This window comes from Gorilla gorilla, chromosome 5 (assembly GCF_029281585.2).
Source record: "Gorilla gorilla gorilla isolate KB3781 chromosome 5, NHGRI_mGorGor1-v2.1_pri, whole genome shotgun sequence".
Taxonomy (NCBI): domain Eukaryota; kingdom Metazoa; phylum Chordata; class Mammalia; order Primates; family Hominidae; genus Gorilla; species Gorilla gorilla.
In genome coordinates this window covers 94,069,877-94,091,446 of record NC_073229.2, presented here as the reverse complement: position 1 = coordinate 94,091,446, position 21,570 = coordinate 94,069,877, and the positions used below count along the sequence as shown (strand labels likewise).

General features: G+C 35.4%; 1 protein-coding gene across 1 annotated transcript in view; it reads right to left on the bottom strand.

Annotated features, from left to right (window-relative positions):
* The window catches only part of COL19A1 (collagen type XIX alpha 1 chain), a 337,557-nt gene that overhangs the window by 225,751 nt on the left and 90,236 nt on the right, over positions 1-21,570 (bottom strand). The window contains exons 10-11 of the mRNA XM_063707696.1: positions 17,914-17,958; positions 15,080-15,124 (exon numbers count right to left, since the gene is read on the bottom strand). Of these exons, the coding sequence (XP_063563766.1) occupies positions 15,080-15,124; positions 17,914-17,958 (90 nt within the window). The remainder of the gene's footprint in view (positions 1-15,079; positions 15,125-17,913; positions 17,959-21,570) is intronic.

The following is a 21,570-nucleotide window of genomic DNA, read 5'->3' as shown; positions in this document are numbered from 1 at the left end:
ACAGCAAGAGACTGTGTTTCTGGCTAGTAAATTATTGAAATTTAGATCAGTAAAATGTTTGTTTTTTTTTTTCAATATGACCATGGCCATTTATTAGCAGGTAAAGCAAGAAACTTACCACTTATTCTTGATGATCAAATATTAAATCTTGTTTGATTCATGAAAGAAATGGCTACATTTCATGGTCTTTCTTTTCTTTCTCAATTAAGGACAAAATAAAATATTTGGATTAAGTTGCTTCAGGAACTTAACTAGAAAAATAAACCTAGATAGAGGCCACATCTATTATCCGCCACTGGATTGAAATGTTCAGTTTCTATAAATTGCAAGAATAATAAAAATAGAAAGTTTCAGAAATTCCTGGGAAATGCCAAGCAAAAAGTTTAACTAAATTGTTACCTAAGCCAGCCTGAACCTTTCTTTTTTTTTTAATTTTATTATTATTATACTTTAAGTTTTAGGGTACATGTGCACAACGTGCAGGTTAGTTACATATGTATACATGTGCCACGCTGCTGTGCTGCACCCATTAACTCATCATTTAGCATCAGGTATATCTCCTAATGCTATCGCTCCCCCCTCCCCCCTCCCCCCACCCCACAACAGTCCCCAGTGTGTGATGTTCCCCTCCCTGTGTCCATGTGTTCTCATTGTTCAACTCCCACCTATGAGTGAGAACATATGGTGTTTGGCTTTTTGTCCATGAGATAGTTTGCTGAGAATGATGGTTTCCAGCTTCATCCATGTCCCTACAAAGGACATGAACTCATCAATTTTTATGGCTGCATAGTATTGCACGGTGTATATGTGCCATATTTTCTTAATCCAGTCTATCATTGTTGGACATTTGGGTTGGTTCCAAGTCTTTGCTATTGTGAACAGTGCCGCAATAAACATACGTGTGCATGTGTCTTTATAGCAGCATGATTTATAATCCTTTGAGTACATACCCAGTAATGGGATGGCTGGTTCAAATGGTATTTCTGGTTCTAGATCCCTGAGGAATCGCCACACTGACTCAAAGGGACATCAGCCTCTAATCCTTTGTCTGGCGGCTTCAGATGGGTCTTCTAGTAAGAGGATTCCCTCAAGCTTTTGGTCAGGTGGTATTCCCTACCAGGGAAGAGTGAGCTAAACATGACATCACCTGAATGCTCAGAGGCACCCTCTTGATGTTATTTCCTGGCAATTGTCTCCCTTGAGTGTTTTGCCTGAAACTGTGACTCAGGCATTTTTTAAAAGTCCTTTTGTTTTTTTCTCTGGTGGTCACTGGTTTTCTTTTTGTCACACAAGACACTCCATGTGGTTCCTTAAACATCTCATACTTTGTTCTTACTCTAAACCTTACAATGAACTGTTTCATTTGCCTCTTCCTTGTTCTGGAGAACTCTTACCTATGCTTCAGGACTCACTAAAGAATCTTAATCAAACTCCCCTCCTTCTCCTAGGGAGCGTTATGTACTCACTCCTCTTCCTTCCCACAGGTCCTATACAAAACACCATCAAGCACTTCAACACTCTCTGAAAGGATGTTTTGTCTCTTTCATATCTGCTACCCTAGTGCTGAACACAGTATCTGGTAAAAAATGGGTCCTAAATGATCAAATAAATGGATGATTGAATAAACAAATATATTCCAAAACCCAGCATATGTTTCAAAGGGATACAGTATCATATTGGATTATAGTCGGCATCAAACTACTTTGAAAATAAATTGAAGGCCTTTTAATTCACTCATTCTAGATAACCACTCTTGAGACCAAGATAGACATTAAGATAGGAGAGGACAGATTAAGGGCAGATAACTAAGAGCTCATGGAAATTAGCCACTGAGATGAATCTCTGAGAATCTTGGAGAAGGAAAGGCCTAGACACACTAATGCTTGCTCATTTAAAAAATATACATGAATGATGAGTAAGTTTCATACTGATTCCTAGCAAAATTCTAGATTTAATTATTAAACAAATTGGTTTTAAACTCTTAGTTAAGAATAAGATGATTATCAATAGGCAATACCATGTCAGAAAACAAAAATCATGTGTTATGAGTTTGGTTTATTTAATTCAGTAAGACATTTAATAAAGTTTCTTAGGATGTGTTTGATAAATGTTGGTTAAATTTTAGTGAGGTAAATAATAGGTAGTTAAATAAATACGCTCATTCTACCTTCATTTCTATTAGGCCATCACCCCTAGAAAGAGAACTCCAGTGGTGTGTCACAGTGCTGTGTTCTGGTCATGTCTTATTCAATATTTATATTAGCTACTCAAGGCCTAGAATTCATATCTACAAAATTCAAGGACCTAGAATTCATGTCTACAGAGCTGATAAAAGGTTACCATTGTAATACCTGCCAGAATCAAAAGTTTAACGTTAACAAACAGAAACACCAGGCTTAAATCCCCAGAATAAAGGCAGCACGTATACATGTAAATGCTTACATTTTGACTCAAGAAAACAACCGCCTGACAGTATTATAAACTCTATATATTCTCAGATTCACTCTAGCTCTAAACATGTGTGATTCTAGGCCTAATCTAGCCTCACTGTCTCCTTTTACCGGTGAAGACATTGAAATAGCCATGGATAACTTGAGCTGTCCAGGAGCCAGGATGAGGACTCAGCTCCACAAAATCCAAGTGCCTTCATTATATTAAACTGCCTATATGAATGACTGCTCAAAGTGCTAGAATAATTCTATCCATGTCTGAGCATTACACTAACAGTACACTGATGAGTTATAACATTACAAGATGAAGGTTATGAGGAAGACAAGGGATCCATAAGCAGTGATCCATGAAGCACAGTGAAACACGTGCTCAAAACTGAGATACTTACATGAAAATGTTCAGGAGAATGCATCTTCATGTTTAGGAGACAGTTTAAGAAGCTGTCTTGGCCGGGTGCGGTGGCTCACGCCTGTAATCCCAGCACTTTGGGAGGCCGAGACAGGCGGATCACGAGGTCAGGAGCTCAGCACCATCCTGGCTAGCATGATGAAACCCCGTCTCCACTAAAAATACAAAAAAATTAGCCGGGTGTGGTGGCAGGCGCCTGTAGTCCCAGCTACTTGGGAGACTGAGGCAGGAAAATGGCGTGAACTCGGGAGGTGGAGCTTGCAGTGAGCCTAGATCGCTCCACTGCACTCCAGCCTGGGCGACAGAGCAAGACTCCATCTCAAAAAAAAAAAAGGAAGCTGTTTTAAACTCTCGAAAAGATGGTCAGTCATTCATTTGCAAGAACATATAATCAGAGAAAACACTGGTCCAAAAGATTAGAACTGGGATAAATTAGATTGGTCAAAATAATACGGAACAAATTTTGGCTTAAAATAAACAACTTAGAATTGTCTGTTATAAACATTAATGATAATTGTGGGCCACCTGTCAAAATCCGGATAAAGGAATAAAGTCAATTTAGATAACTTCCTAACTTTCCACTAACTTAAGGAAGAATCCTTGATTCGCTCTGTGATTACTGGGTGCTATCATGTGCTCCAGCCTTGGAGTTCTTACCAAGACATGAACTGCATGATTCATTTGTACACATAAGTAAACCTTAAGTGGGAGGCAGAATCACTATCAGTGAGTTCCTGGAATACAGCCAGCTGAAGCCATCTGCATTGCCACACTCCTCCCCAGGGCTGGACAAGTGCAGGCAATTAAAATAACATTCCACAAAATGTTTGCCCAAAGCATTATCGCTTTACCATTTTGCCTTGAGATTTCATTACACAAAATGATTAGCAGCAGAAAATGAGGAACAATAAGGAAAAGTGAAAAAAGACAAAGCAAATTGATTATTTGATTTCTGTCTTGTTTCATTGGTCCTTTACTGATATTAGAACAGATCATTGATGGGGAGGTTCTTAAAGGAGATTGTAAGGATTATCAAGGAAAATAAAAACCAATGATTTTTTTTTAAGATATTAGACTAAGAAGCAATAGACCACCATAAGCCTAGACAATAACTTACAAAACAGCTAGTCACTGTACAACATCCACTTGGAACAGCAGCTGCACTAACACCTCCGTTTTCTGTGCAGTGGAATTCTGCTATTTCGGTCTGGTAGGACACACTTGTTCAGCAATTCCTATAGAGTGAATTGCTTTTACATTGATTGTGAAAGAAGTTCACATGCCAGTAGCTTCTAAATAAAAATAACACACCTGTCATGTAACATTTGGTGACATCGAATTAATTATCTTTTTACCATCTGGAATGTACCTCCAAAAAAGAGATTTTGTTAATAAAGCATATTTATTAATTGAGATTTACTAAAAACAGTTAGAAATTATGGATATTTGATGATTGTATTAAGCAGAAGCAATTGCTTGATTTTTAAATCTATTCTGTTTTTCTTAATTTAAAAAAAACACATCTTTTTTTATACATTAAAAACCCTGTGTGTATAAACCTCATAACAAATGTGAGAGTTGCCTTTACTCAATTTAAACTCAGCTGCATTCAGAAATGCTCAGGGTCAGTCGTGGTGAGGGACTGCCTAAGAGATCTATTCCTTGTTTTTGAATACAAAAATATGCGAAAAAATGAAAGAAAGTAACCTGAAGTGGAAATCAGGCTTGATGGGAGGAAAGTCAAACAAATGAAAAAGAAAGCAGTGGGGGTGATGAGATTAATGAGCAGCTGAGGACAAGGAGCCCAGCAGAGAGCAGAGGAAGTGGAGTCTATGGCACAGGCAGATCCTGAGAAAGGAGAAAGGGAAGACCAAAAGCTAAAAGTAGAAACCTGAGGCAGCTCCAGAGCCTGGAGTGAAGAAATAGGATAAATGGAGTAAAGGTCAAAATAAAAGCAAAATGTAGGCACATTGTAAAACCACCCTTTTATACCCAGCACTGACTAAGGAGAAACTACTAAAAGTCAAGTTGCCTTAATCATTACATAAATGAGGATCATGGTTTTTCTATTTATTCTTTCTTATGTGACCCCAAACTTCATATTTATTTGTACTTAAATTACATAAAATATTGAGTGAATAAATTTCCTTAACAAAACTAACCTAGGTTCACTACAGTCAACAGCCCAAAATTCCACTGTAATTGGAAAGTAAAATTATGATACAGCAGCCAGTAGACAACCTTTAACATTACTACTAAATTCAAAAGACATTGTAATATCTGGTATTAAAAGAACTGTATTTTATTTTATAGAATTATGAGCTAAATAGTGCCTGCCAAAAGGTAATGTGATTCACAAATAATAAAAATTGGAAATACACTAGGTTAACCAATATTTCCTGTGTAAATTTTAGCATACTATTAAATATATTAATGTTTTATATATTGTCTTTTTAAACACAATTCTAAGGGCCATACATGTAAAATTAATTTTTATCCCTAGCTATATCTCACAAATTCAATAGTAGGAGTCTGAAAAAAATAGGGTTAATACTGAATTGAATGCATCAAGATAATAATTACTAAATACTTCTGGAGGCTGAAAAGAAACACTACTTAACTTTCTCTATACTACTTCCCCGCAGTAAAGAATGAATTAATTGAATACTTTTATGTGCTAGGCATTCAACTAGGTGTTAGAGATAAAAACGTACACAGACAGACATGGTCTTTGCTTTCTTGAAGCTTCTACTCTATTGGAGAAAGAAAAACAGACAAACAAAATCCTCATGCCAGTATATTTATAATTATAAATTGTGATAAATGCTATACAGGTGCAGTGTAGTGCTAAAGGTACAATGAGAAATTATAACGGAGCAGATTTTGATTGGAGAGTCAAGGAAGCCTCCAAGAAAATGACTTTTAAGATGTGCTAAGTGGATAGAGGGAAGCTAAATGAAGGGGAAAATATTCAAAGCAGTGGGGACACTGATGGACAACTGTGAGTCAGGAGAGCGCCTGGCACATTCAAGTAACTGAAAAAAGGTCAGTGTGGCTGGAATAGAAGCAGAAAAGGGGAATGTGGGAAGAGATGAGTTCTGAGAAGCACATCTACGTCCAACTTTGCAGGACCTTGTTGGATTCAGGATTTTAACCTAATGGGAAACAACTAAAATGTTTTTAAAATGGAAACCACATGAATAGTTTTGTAAAGATGCATCTGACCATAATTTGGAAAATGAATGAGAAAGGGTGAGAACAGGGAGATTAACTAGGAAGTGACTAATGATTACGGTTTGGTGACACTGGGGTAGATGGAGAGAAATAGACAGATTTAAACTATAATTTGGAAGTAAAATTGACATTGGTCAGAAATTCCAGAATATTGTTAAATAATAGCAGTTACACCTTTGTCTTAGTCTTGATTTTAATGGGAATTCCTTAAAAATGATGGCCTAAGTCTGACATTTCTTAGGAAGTATAAAACGTTTGGAATTCTCTGTATTAGTGAACTAGTCTGTGTTTTTCTTTTGGGTCCTAACTTGCTCAAGAATATTTCCTGCCAAGGACCTTATGATTGCTTTGGATTTTGGAATAAAGTCTTCTTCTTAAATGACCCCCACTCTCTCCAGCTACTGTCCTATAGCTGTTGTCCTCTTCACAGCTAGTTCTTGTGAGGGTTTTTCTGCATGGCCTCTTTATCGGTCACTTGTAATTTAACTCTTCAGCAAACTCCAACCTGGCTTCTACTCTCTATTCCATCAAAATTATTTTGCTAAAGTCACCAGTGACACAAATAAGAAAACACATTTAACAGATGTTCTTAAATTTCTAACAACAAGGGAATGCTCAAATAAAATATTACATATCTATATAGTGAAATATGCAATCATTAAAATAATACTTTAAAAGACTAATGTTCATAAAATATTATAGCCGTTTATAGTTATTCTCCTCTTATTTCTCTCTCTTTCTCTCTCTCTCTGGACATTTTACTTTTTCTATAACTACTAGCAAGTGATGCAACGACAGAGGGTTAAACATATTTCACATAAATTAGAGTTATTCACGAGCACTGTAAGGAATTAGGAAAATAATACACAATCTGTAATGACTAGCATTAAGCCTCTGGCTTGGCTGTGGGATTACCATCACTCTTTCCCAATTGCCTGCTACCATGGATAATTGAAAGTTGGCATGGTTACTCCCATACCAATTGTCATTGGCCACAGATAAATTGCTATGATTTTTAAAATCATAGTTATTATTTTGCTCCATCTGTTCTCTTTATTTTTTAAGTCAGCTGTCAAATCAAACAAGTAAGTCCTTCCTAAAAATTGTAGAAGTTTAGTTTACATGTTACTAGGGTAAAGGAAACAATTGTATAACATGCTGATGTTCAGTAGAACTCTGCAAGGTGAACCAAGACAGAGTTCACGGGAAGTAAGGTAAGATGTAGACAGTTGCTTTAGAGTGATGAAGGGAAAGTGCCATATTTATAATAACAGTATTTAACATTCTTGCATTATTTTTAAATAATAGGCATAATCACCAAGAAGCTTTAATCATGAAATCCTAAAAAAAATTTCAACTTTGACTTTTTTTTTCATTTATTCTTGTATCAGTTTTAGTTTAGATAAAGTTAGTAAGTACATTTTGCTATGTAAAAGTACAAAACCATTCCTTGGTTTAATTATTTGATATATTGGGTTTCTTTTTTCCCATTCTAATTAAGATTTTTAAAATAATATTTTCCTATTACATATAAAGTATTTCTACCATTTCAAATTCAAAATATGTTTTGACACAGTCTGCAAGTCCCACTATATAAACCTAACTTTAAGAATTATATTTTAGGCCATGGGAGAAGGAAAAAAATGAAGTAAAGTTGATAAATCTGTTTAATCTTTCTACTCTACTGTTAATTTAAAATAAAATTTTACATCATTTGTGTTAGATTTATTATAAAATGGCCCCTTTTTTCACCCCTCCATATATTTACACCCTAGGCAATGTGCCCGTGCAGCTTCTCTCATCAAGATGTGGAATCTATTTTCCTACTCCTTGAATCTAGGCTGGGTTTGAGACTGGCTTTGGCCAATAGAACATGGTGGTGATGGAGGTGGGGGCAAGCTAGTTCTGAGCAAGGAGGCTAAAGAGGCTTTATATGCTTCTGCTTCCTCTTTTTGGATCCCTGCCTTCACCTTGAGGACAAGTCCAGGATAACTGTTGGAAGATGAGAGATCATCTGGAGTAGAGACATGTTGTCTAGCAGAGGCCAAACTAGCCCAGCCACCCTCAGCCAACCTGGCAACTGAGAAGAGATACACACTCTTGCCCCAGAATCTGCTGGGGATTGGTTCCAGGACCCCTGCTGATAACAAAGTCCATGGATGCTCAAGTCCCTTATAAAAAAAGAAGTAGTATTTGCATATATCCTCCCATATACTTTAAATAATCTCTAGTTTACTTATAATACCTAACACAATGTAAATGCTATGTAAATAGTTGTTAGATTATATTGTTTTTTATTTGTATTATTTGTTATTGTTGTATTGTTATTTTTAATTTTTATTTCTCAATATTTATTTTTGATTCATGGTTGGGTGAATCCACAGATGTATAGTCCCTGGATGCACAACCTGCCGATAACACAGGCGAATTGTATGAATGAACTTAGATAAGATCAACTAAGACAAAAAAAAAATCACTGAGCTAAGCCTAGTGTAAATTTCTAAACCATATAATCACAAGCTAAATAAATGAACGTTTTAAGTCACTACGTTTTGGGGTGATTTGTCACATATCAGTAGCTAACTACTATAGCCTCCTGTCTTTTATTTACTTATTCACAAGAAAAATTAGGAATTAATATTACACAAATAAAGATATATAATAATTCTGTCAAATAAATTTTTGTCAAAATATTAAGATTTTATATTACTTTTGTATATTGGCTGCTGAGGATATTAACATTTATTGAACATCTTTTATTCACTGGCACTCATTTAATTCCTGCAATCATTCTGTGAGGTAGAAATTAACTTTATTTTATAAAAGAGGTAAATATGATAAAGAAAGCTAGGAACATATCCAAGTTCACACAGCTGCCATTACAGAGCTGGACTGGAACACAGAACACAAAAATATGTGAATCCATTTATTTTACGATATGTCACCATCACTTTCAAAATAAACATCAAGTCTAGGCTCTTTCGGGAGTGGTACTCCAGAAACTAAGAATGTTGGTTCCTTGTTGAGTGATCTAGATGCTGCCCCAGAATGTCCTGAATAATCGTTTACGTATATTATATAAACATCCTTATTTGGGCTTTTTCTCACTCAATACCAAATTTTAAGTGGCCCAAAGTCACAACCACTCATTCAAATTCTCATGTCCTGCATGTAATTACCATAACAATTGAATGAGAAATTGACAAAAGTAAAAAGATTTTTCAGGGTAAAAATCGTGATTTATTTAAAGCCATAACTGTTGTTTCTAGTAGCAAATGATCACTATTGATTTTCTGAGTTACTATAATTTCATGATATTTAATGCTAGAAGTCAATATTTTAGAAAGTTGCTTGCAGGTGACATTATTTATTTGTGGTACTACTATAAAAATAGTCTGATTATCTAATTTCTGCTGTTACAAGTTAAATATAAAAGTTAAATCTATCTATCTGAAATAAATGAACAAAATGCTACCAAATAAATTATCCAACAAGCTTATGAGCCTAGGACTATATGAGACATATCATAATTGCTGATATATTTTTAATGCTGAAAACAAAAAAAGCAACAGAATAACAAGAATGAATTCACTGCTGTTTTTAATATTCATTTGATAAGAAAACAATATCAATGATTAACCTATGAATAGATAAGTGAAGACATTTTCTATTAAGCATTTTCCATTCCCCCATCACATCTTCAAAAGTAACCACTGAAGGCAAAAGGTGGCATATAAAATTAGTGCTAATAAAATCAATACTAATACAATCAGCACCAAGCCTAAATATATTCTATTTTAGGCTGGCTTACAAAAATTTGAATTATGTCATCTGAAAATTAGCTGATGTTGACTGGTGATAAAAGAAATACAAATGTTTCGATGCATGACTTTATTATAAATAACCCCAGATAGTTTGGGGGTAGCAAAGTATATGTGCACTTTACGCTAGGTTATAGTAGACATTTAAATAATTGTATTCATTTGAATATTATATTTTGTACGGAATTTTATAACAATATAGAGTTCAATAAATCAACTAAGAATACGGGTCTGTGGAATGTTTTTCCAGTGGATTCTGTCTGGTAAAAAATATTTGCAACCACTATAAAACCAGAGTAATAAATATTTAAACAAGTTTTCTAATTTAAATACATATCTCATATGGCATTTTAGGACCTAGATTATATTTTGGTAAGAAGAAGACAATAAAAAAATCACAAGTCACTGGAAATTTACAACTAGTTTTCCAACAACGGTTTTAAGAGATGAGTTAAAGCAAGGACCATATAAACTTGTTAGTTTTGTGTTCGCATTTATTGTTATTAGTATAACCCAGAGTGGAAGAAAAGATCAGCAATAGAGATTACCAAAGTAGATAATGCCCAGAAGCCTAAACAAGAGAAAGCAAGAACTTGTTCAACCATGGACTCTCACAGCTGCAGAATATGCCACATGTTTGATGCTCTCCACCTCTCCTTCAGTCTTATGATTCATGAAGAAGTGCTCATTTGATTGTTTTTTTCTTTTCATCAAACTTAAGAGGCCTCAAGAGACCAGAAAACTTTCATTTCCCAAATGGAAAATTTCCACACCAGCAGAAGCATCTTAGATCCAGCTAAGAATCTGCCACCATATATGCCCAAGTTAAACATCACTCTTCAGTGAACCAAATCGACTACATTTTAGGTAATAAATCAAGAAAAGTAAGGTATAAGTAGCAGTTGCCACTGGATGTTTCTCGCAATCAAATGATATTTAGCAATAGGTTCTGCAGTTAAGTTTAACTTTGAGAAAATTAGTTCTCAAACTTCAAGTTAGAACTTGAGTGACAACATAAAATAATCATCATTCTAAAAGCAAACTAAATTACATGATTTGAAGCAATTACTTAAAAATATTGAATGGTGTAACGAGGCAGATGTTTACATTTCATTGTCTATTTGCTGCTTCTTTTCATAAATGTAACCAAGTAATATTTCTACCTTCACAAGGACATAAAGTAAAAACTTGAGCTCAGGGTTAAGGAGTGAAGAGCACGTGAATGAATCCTTGCTAAATGGCCTTTTTTAAAAAAATTTTTTTAGTATTTATTGATCATTCTTGGGTGTTTCTCGGAGAGGGGAATTTGGCAGGGTCACAGGACAATAGTGGAGGGAAGGTCAGCAGATAAATATGTGAACAAAGGTCTCTGGTTTTCCTAGGCAGAGGGCCCTGCCGCCTTCCACAGTGTTTGTGTCCCTGGGTACTTGAGATTAGGGAGTGGTGATGACTCTTAACGAGCATGCTGCCTTCAAGCATCTGTTTAACAAAGCACATCTTGCACCGCCCTTAATCCATTTAACCCTGAGTGGACACAGCACATGTTTCAGAGAGCACGGGGTTGGGGGTAAGGTTATAGATTAACAGCATCCCAAGGCAGAAGAATTTTTCTTAGTACAGAACAAAATGGAGTCTCCTATGTCTACTTCTTTCTACACAGACAGAGTAACAATCTGATCTCTCTTTCTTTACCCCACATTTCCCCCTTTTCTATTCCACAAAACCGCCATCGTCATCATGGCCCGTTCTCAATGAGCTGCTGGGTACACCTCCCAGACGGGGTGGCGGCCGGGCAGAGGGGCTCCTCACTTCCCAGACGGGGTGGCCGGGCAGAGGTGCCCCCCACCTCCCGGACGGGGCGGCTGGCCGGGCGGGGGCTGCCCCCCACCTCCTGGATGGCTTCTAATGTAATGTAAGAGCTTAGTTCATGCATTTACATTTGGTTACATAACAAGAGTTTGATGAAATAATTGCTGGGAAGGCTGACAGATAGTATGGGGATAACTGTTATCTGAGGATTGAACTCTCTATTTTGTTTGTAGTAGCAGCCTGCACTATAATAACAGTACTGAAGGAATCTAAGGAAAATCCCCAGAAGACCACTCCTATATATAGAGAGAAGCCAAAATACAACTCTCAGCTGTGGAGAGGGTCCTTCATCCCTCCTGCCTCATGAGCTATGCTGTTGGAGAGCCCAAGGATCCTTGGGTGATACACACCTAACTTTGCCAGCTAGGGATGGTGAAGTGGGATGGGGTCATTCCTATAGGTCTACATGATAAACCACAGCATGGTAAACCTGCAAATAGCTGTCATCTGAGAGAGTCATGTCAGCACCAACAACCTTTCTGAGAGAACTTACTACCCCTTAAAATAACTTTCACTTCAGGACTGATTTGGCTGAATTGTGTTTGTTCAGGAATGTATGAGGCTCTGCCCTGTTGTTACAAGTTTCTATAGATTCAGAAATATACTTTAAATGAGGTCCTTTATACTTGTTCTAGTGCCACAGGTTTTTCTCAGGACTAAAGAGAGAGTGTTCAACTCTTTGAGGAGCTACTTTGTCAGTCTAGTGAGTTCGGTTGGCCTGAAGGCTAGTTTTTTTTAGCCATAATGGGAAGAAGCAGATTCCTCCACTTGGTTTCCACTGCACTATAGAAATGTCACCTGAAAATATCACATAGTATTTTACCTTTTGCAGTTGATGTAATTTTTATATTTTGACCGTAACTATGTGTTTCTGGAAGATATGACATCTCTGACCAATAACAATGTCCTGAATTGTATTTTGCAACTGGTGACTTGTCACTCGAACAGTCAAATTAAACACAGTAAAGGCCACAGTAGGGTAATTAAAGAAGAAAGTGGGTTTTTAAAAAATGACTATATACTCAGTTTTCCACAAAAAATTAAAGTCCAAGGTAGATTGACTTTGTTCAGAAAATAAATTATGTTGTGAGTAATCCATGCTGTTGTCACACCAATGTGAATGTTTCATAGAATTTTCTTGTTTAATCTAGAAATAAAGTGAACTACAAGACCTCAATTATTTATCTTATGAAAAAATACATGTGGTTCTGGGTCAGAATATGTAGCATGCTAACATTGAAAAAACTCAAAAATTTAATATACAGTAAATAATAAAGCAGAACATCATTTTTACTTGGTTGGTATAATGTAATTACTTTTGCACCAATCAAAGTAACGTAAGGGTTATTACATGAATCTTATATCTGACTATAAATCATCTAAATTGGGATTCTCATTCAAGGTACATATTGTCTTTTCTGTTTGATGCTTTATTTTTTTCTATATATTTAAATCATTCTACAAACATATTTCTACCTTGTGGTGAAATTGACTATTTGAATGCAACAGTTAATAGATATGTGGAACCAGAAGGAAAATCCTTGAAGCCAAATACGGTGAATGGTTTTCTAATGCCTTATAACCTGTGAGAATCTATTTATTATTGAGCTATACCAGCTATGTATATAAACTATCAAAACAACTACTAAGACTTTAGTGTATTGGTGACTTTAAATTACAGAGAATATATCTGTTCAGGCTTATTCACTACTTATTCCTACAGGTAAAATCCCACTTAGTAAATCAGGAATATGTATAAATAAAGCATTTATTTGAAGACATGCCCTTCCAAATGGCTGTTATTCTAAAGCGAAAATGTTCAAGGGATTTCTAAGAAAAGATATTCACCTTAAAAATAGTCATCATTTAATGAAATGATCTCCAAAAGTATGGTTATTATAAGGTCATTCTTTTTTCTTTCTGAGTTCTGTGAGGAAAAGTAATTATCATGTAGTTCGTAACATGTGTAATTTGTCTTCTAATTATAATAGATGCTCATTCTCTCTATAAATACTTATTGAAAAAGCAAATAACTGATCACTGGCAAGAAAGCGAAATACAGGCAAGACTGTCCAATTTAAGATTATTCTCCTTTCTAGCTCTCCTGGCCATCCAATTCCATACATACATTTGATGTACACAAGAGTTATTAAACAAAAGAATGGTACTGTTTTTGTTTTATTTAAAAACAAAACAAGATTTTTGAAATGAAAAAGGATTCAAATGATTATCTGAAGGAAAATTTTGGATGACCAAGCATTCTATTCTCTGTACTTTCAATAGAAAGTTGTAAATTTGTAAAACAATGATTGCTTAAGTATTTTCACTATCAAATGACTTTCAGTAGTTATTTATTATAATAAAACACTCTATTAACATGTAAAATTAAGCACCCAGAATTTAGTTTTGTAAGAAGGTGACTTTAAATGACAGCACTTAGATTAGTGGGCTGGCATCTGCCATTGGTCTCTCATGATCCACTGTCCACCCTTATACACCTGCTCTGGACTTTGGGAGGCTGAGCCTTATAGGTTTCCTCCATTCTCACTGGCTCTCAATTTGGTTTGGCTGGTGGGGGCTAGTAGGAGAGCTGAGGGCTAGAGGATAGTGGGATGGAGGCGTTTATTGCCCTGATTTCCCCTTTATGTGCTTATCTTGGGCTGACTGCTACCCTCAGCTCCTGTCTCCAGCCTTCGCCACACACTTTTCTCTGCCTCTGGGTCTGGTAATTATGTGGGGTTTAAGGAGTCTGCTGTAACCTGACCTGGGATACTGCACAATCCCCGTGGTTTTCTTATACCTTGTCCGTACTTTTTACACCATGCCTTTATTAAACTCTTTGAAATTATTTGAGTTTTAGTATGCCAAGTCTTTTCTGTGGGATCCTGACTTTTACAGTTAGTTGTTCTTATTTACTCCTTCAGGAAAAAAATTCCACTGATAAACCAGGTGTACATAAAAACAAACATTTATTTAAATAATTGGATACTTAGTGAGTGAATGATTTCATAATATAAAAATATAATGCTTTATAAATGTTTAAATCATTTCCATGTCAATGAAACAAATTTAACTAGAAATATCTAACTATTAATGCCATCCAAATAAGTTTTGGAAGATTTCTGGCAATCATTAATGTATTTATTCTACCTCGATGGAAGCAAATATTTTAGTTATGTCTATAAAATTATTGAATTGCTTATAGGGAATGCACAAAACAAGTTAAATATTCTATTTCAAAACATTTTCAAGAACAATTTCTTTTTACAGATGTGAATGTGAAAAGAGATATTTACCTTTTTACCAGTTTCTCCTTTGCTGCCTTCAAAACCTTGTTCTCCCTGTAGAAGAGGAGTATGATGTGTATAGTAATAAAAATGATACTTATAACACATGCAATTTTTACAATAAAAATTCTGTTTCAAACAATGAAAAATCAGTAACTGTAAATAACCATTTCTAACATGTAAGCTCTAAACCAATATTGTTACATAAGATTTAAATATTTCTAAATACTAAAGGAACAATTTTCTAGGGTATAAGTTACAGCTTCACCACTTCCAAGGCAATTTAATCTTGATAAGCCTGAATTTTCTCAGGTATAAAATAAGTATGATAATACTATCTTCCTCAATGGTTTGTTTTGAGAGTTTGATTCATCCTCATAGTTCCTGGCAAAGACTAAGTTAGCCATTCTTCTTATAATTACTATTTATTTTACTAGATTCAGTGGAAACAGCCTTCTTAGAAAGCTGACTTCTATGGCATACCATTCTGATAAGTGTCTTATGATGAATGAGTTCAGGTTTGAACCCATGGGTTCTGGCTCTACCTTCGACACCAGTGCTATGCTTCTTCTTGTCCACTATGCTGGCTCAGTCACAGAAAGAAGATTGGTGGTTGGAGGGCTGCTGGCTCTCAATCACCATATTTATACTAAAAGGTGTACATCTCCCTTTCTTCATCTACACCCTCTCTGATCTGACAAGCTTATTTCCCCCCTTAACTGATATTTCATTCATACACTCAACAAAAGTTGATTGAGTGCCTCCTACATGTCAAGCACTCATGACAACATAGCTAGCAAGTGAATGTTGGGAACACGTCATGTGCATCTCTCCACCAATGGAGGGCCTGGAGCATAAGAAGCATTCAGCAAGCATTTCCTGAGTGCACAGAGACAGGAGATAGAGGGTTTCTGATCTCTAGAATTTTTTCTGTAATGCCTCAACAAGGTGACCCTTGGTACATAAAATTTATACTAATTATATGAAAGGGAATGCCAGCTTTTAACTATACAGAAACATGCATGCATGTATACATACATATTTAGTTTGTGAGTATGTTTTATATATATATATGCCCACATAATTGCATATATGTTTATGATTATATAATTAAATAGTATACATAATTAGACAATATAATTAGATGATTAAATAATATATGTGTGTGTGTTACATGCGTGTAATTAAATAATTATTTTTGCTTCATCTACCCTCTAAAAGTTACCAGGAAAGAATATATGTCAGTTGTTAGGTATTGTTTTTTACCACTGAATGCATGGTCTATATTTTTTTCTACCATTTTTCCTAAAATATAGACTTTAACTTGATCTGTTAATTCAAGCTGACATTGAAGCTGCTAAACGCCTCCAGTACATCAGCCACAATGTCAGCATGATGCAGCCACCACAAACAGCTGCTGGAAAGTCCAAAACTATTTCCCAGCAGATAAATCTGCACATCCCTTGGCTTGCAACTCGACTCGCAGACGCAGCACATGCTGTATGAATGGGTTTTGTCTAGAGCTGCTGTGAAGAAATTCAGAAGCTTGCCATTTCATTGCTGCCAGTTCAATCTTATTATCTTTATTGGGCCAAGTAAATAAATTCTTTAACACAATCTGTAACTATAAATAAGTGCATATCTTTTTAAATATTTTCAGCTATAGAGAAAAACCTACATGCATAGTAACTTCTGACATGCTGTTGCCAAAACCAGTAAAACATCTCCAGAGCATAGAAATGATATGCTTGGCTTTGGTGGGCATCTAATATTACATCAATAATGCTCTCTCCTGCGGCGGGATTATCTGGATGGTATCATGACAGCTGGCCCCACCTGAAGTGGCTCCCCGTCGCTCCAAGAAACTGAAATATAATGGTCTCTGTGTTTTCAGTAACGCTTGTCACAGATAACCATGCTTCTTCCCAGAAGAAGAAAGTAGCCCTGGCCGGGTCTGGTGGCTCACGCCTGTAATCCCAGCACTTTGGGAGTCCGAGGCGGGCGGATCACGAGGTCAGGAGATCGAGACCATCCTGGCTAACACGGTGAAACCCCGTCTCTACTAAAAAAATACAAAAAAAATTAGCCAGCTGTGGTGGCGGGCACCTGTAGTCCCAGCTCCTCGGGAGGCTGAGGCAGGAGAATGGCGTGAACGGAGGCAGAGCTTTCAGTGAGCCAAGATCGCGCCACTGCACTCCAGCCTGGGAGACAGAGCGAGACTCCGCCTCAAAAAAAAAAAAAAAAAAAAAAAAAAAAAAAAGTGGGGGCACAAAGGAAGTTCACCTTGGTAAAGAGAAAGATACTAGGCACAGGAAGAGTCAGCCTGGCCCATGCAAAACTCCTTGATTATTAGGAATCCCTTGTTCTGAAAGAAAAATATTTTTGAAGAGGTAGTTGTCTACAGCATCTTTGTAATATATAATATTTTATGTCATTCTAACTATTATGTTTAGCTCTATCTGGGATATACAAAAAACAAGATAAGCAAGAGGTAACAAAACCAGTCAAAGGAAGTACAGTTTGTTCTATTTTACATTTTAGACTCTGACTAATAAAAGCAGAAACGTTTCCAGAGCAGCTATCACGGACCCCAGAAAGCACTACTACCATTTAGTTCTTTGGAGAAGCATGTTACCAAAGCTCTGTGATAAAGCTTCCTCCTAGAATGGTCCCTTCAAGAGGGGATTGCTTCCACAAGTTCTCTTTGAAAAGACATCCATAGCTTTCTAAAAGTCTTTGAGTGAATTCAGCTTAATCAAATAAAATTTCAGAATATTATGTGCAAATTTATTTTTAACACGTTAAAATTCTTAACTCAGATGAAACATTCAAGAACTCTTTACCTTTTCACCAGATAATCCTGGAGCACCATGTAAACCATTTTCACCCTAAAAGAAGTACACAGAATAATGTTTATGATCCATAAAGATATATGAACATGGATGTTTTTGTGGTCTTTAACAAATAGCTCTAGTGTTGTGGGGAAAGGTAGCCTAATACTGAATATCTATCATGCATAGGGACTTTCCATCTATTCCTTATTTCTCAAATCCAGGACTGTCACCTCAATTTTTAAAATAGGGAAATGGAGGCTCCGAGAGGTTTGGTAACATGTCAAAGGTCACCTAACTAGTAACTTACCTGATTGGGACTGAGGTCTCCTACAGCCTATGTTTTTCCACATGTTATTTAGTATCTCATTTCATTTTATCTCTTTGAAACTTCTGGGAATAATATTGAAGTCTGACATTGTGCTTTCTATGTGCCAGGCACTGCTGTTTTGACAACAAAACTATCAGGCAGATAATACTGCCTCAATGAACTTCTTACAGGTCATTGCACAGTAATAGGTGGTAGACTTGGAATTTGAGCCCAAACACTTCAACTCTGCATACCTAGCTGCCTTCCTACGCTGTCTTTGGAAAAAGATTTAATTCTGGCTTTAAGTGACTTCTTGCCTAAAATCGGAATTTTTTCTCACTATATATATTATATATACGTGTGTGTGTGTATATTCTTATATATGTACAAGCATGTTTACTTTATTACCCATATCTGGTGATTGCCATTAGATTAATTTTGAATACATACTCAATGCCATTTAATATAAAGCAATTACTTGGAAGACTTTTTAGTTCTTCCTGTTCATCTGGTTTCTGTCTTGGGTAAAAAGACAGATGCCTTTTAGTTTCCATTGCTGGAATTCTGGGGTCATCTCTTTGACAAGTCTGGTTTGTAAACAGCACACAGGCTAGAAAGAGATACTCTTGAGAGGATGTGCATATTCTCAATAGAGTTTTAGGAATTTTCCTGCTTATAGGAATTTACTTTGGCTTCTGAGTTTCCAGGTTTAGACAGCTCAAAATACGCTAACAATTTCATGGAACTGCTTTATTTCTATCAAATATTTACAATTAATTTATAAGATAACAGTTTTTAAACATTCCCTAGAAAGCAGTTAGCTATCATTTATTTGAATTATTTAAGCAAAATTCAAAATCTATGAAGAAAAAAATCACATCTTTAAACTTTAAAATAGCAATATTCTGTCTAAAGCTAAGGAAATTTTTCATTATTTCATTAATTAAAACATTTTAAGGACAGTTTTAGTGGTTCTTACCAGAGATGTCTGCTACATACATGCACACATATTATTTTAAAGATTGAGGTTTTTCTTAGATTAGATTAAATTATCAAAGTATTCTACGGTAAAACAGCTATCATCATAGTATATACTAAACACTAAAGTAAAACTTTGCTGCTAAATGTAATTAAATGTTACAGAATCAACAAAATATAATCTACTTATCTATATAATAAATACATTTCTATCATTAAACAAATTGTTATAGTTTTAGACCTCAGGCATCACACAAATCTATTAGAAACTTCCAATATCATTTGATAAAGTGATAGTGAAAACACATTAAGTATTTGGTGCCAGGAAACAGTCTATGGAAATGGAACTCCTGTTACTCATCACAGAAGTATGTCCACTTGGCCATAAGGAGCAGATTATTTTCATCAGTTGATCCAGTATAATGTTTTATATCATATTACTAGTTATACACGATCATGAGATATGGCATATTATCCATTAAAGTACGCCAATACGGTATACACTGCCAAAAATACTTTTTTGGGAAAAAAGGTTGTGATGGTATCTCCCCTTTTTCTTTGCTCACAGCCCACTCATGCACCAGGTGCTCTGGGTACTGGCACCCAAAGTCCTAGCCTGCCATATGTCAGGTTAGGATTACACCCAGATGCACTGTTAATTGGGTACCAAAACTCTCTAGAGCTGTGATATTGAGAATATGTCTTTAATGGACACAGGTTTTATGATTGTTGTAATTAAAATACTGTGTTTTCCTGTGGCCAGCATTAAATGGTCTCTGCTCTTTCTTGACTGAATGTGTTTTATAAACATAATTCTAGACTCAACGATAACTCAGTGGACATCACTGATTATCTCATAGGAAATGTGTTTATCTAAAACCTACCTTATGTCAACAGAAGAAGTCTTTCTTTATGCTCCCTCTGACACCCAGGTTTATAGTTCTAGGTGACACAAGCACTTTGAGGGCAAATTTAATTCTATTCATAAAATAAATATCCTCCTAAAATTACTGGAAGGTACACATTAGTTTTCTTTTCTGAACTCCTGCTGCCTCTCCTTCCTCAAAATTTCAGTCCAAGGAAGAAATAAGATGCTTCTTCTTTGGCTTCCAATCAATACTTTAGTTCATTATTGAAAGAAAATCACAATAAATGATTCCCATAGAAACCATAACTTTCAAAACTTATTTCTGTGGGTTTTTTTTTTCATTACGGGGTTTTCTATGAAAGGACTTGTATTCCTTTTCAGGTACAAATTCAAACTACAGGAAGATAAGTTAATAAATATGTGTAATATAAAGCAGGCAAAATCTAACGTTGCTGCTGATAGTATCGTTGCCTGGGTTATTACTATAACACATAGCATGTCTTTAACTTCACAGGACAATCAAAAAGTACCCTTTCCAAAATTCAAAATAACCTCTTTGAGAAGTTTTTGGGACAAAGTTAGGTGACGTTTAGGGTCAGCTGGTTGCTTTCTGAAAAACTGATCACTGGATTTAGTTTTACATCCTTGTAATCACTGCATATTTTTCAACAGTAAGCATAGCTAGTCATAAACTATAAATTATTAGTTTTCTTGATTCTTTGACATTGGAAGCAATGTATTTCTTATTGTGCAGGAAACATATATTGTCTGAAGGACATTTGATTAAAAAAATCACATTCCCTAGGGCTATAGTTTGCAAACCCAGTACAAATGAGACCAAGCAAATAAAGATAAAGCAAGCAGGGAAACAAAAAAATTGCAAATAACCAGCATTTGATCCAGAAAGTAGAAAGTTACATACTATCCTGTGGTGATTTTTTTTAACAGTTAGACATTCAGCCTTTGATTAAAATGTCCGAGATCCTATTATAACATTTCTGTACTGAAAAAATTGACCTATCATTTTACTTAGAGCATATTTTTCTAGGAGTATAACCTTCTATATAAATTTAGTGTCCACTTGAAATATATCGTACTTCCCCATTAATTAGTTCATATTTATTAAAAGAAAATTTACTTAAGTTGAATATTGCATGAAATAACTAGAAGAACTATCAGAAGTGGAATGCCAGGATTCTAGGACTAAAACCAATAAAATAGGCAGAAAAAAGTAAATCTGATTTTGATTTTGTGTATTACTAAGGTGACCTCTACATTACTGACTATAGTCCTGCTTTATTCAGCCATAATCTTTAGAAATTGAAATATTTTATGGTTCTTAAACTGTTGGCAGTCCATTAAACATTTCAGGAAATTTTTAAAAACCTATATTTTTAAATTTTTTTCAGATATCCAATCTGAATCCTTTTATTTCAAGAGGAGAATTTTTTCCTTCTATATTTTGGGTCTTCATTCTAAGAAATCAATTACCAAGTTAAAAATATATATATAG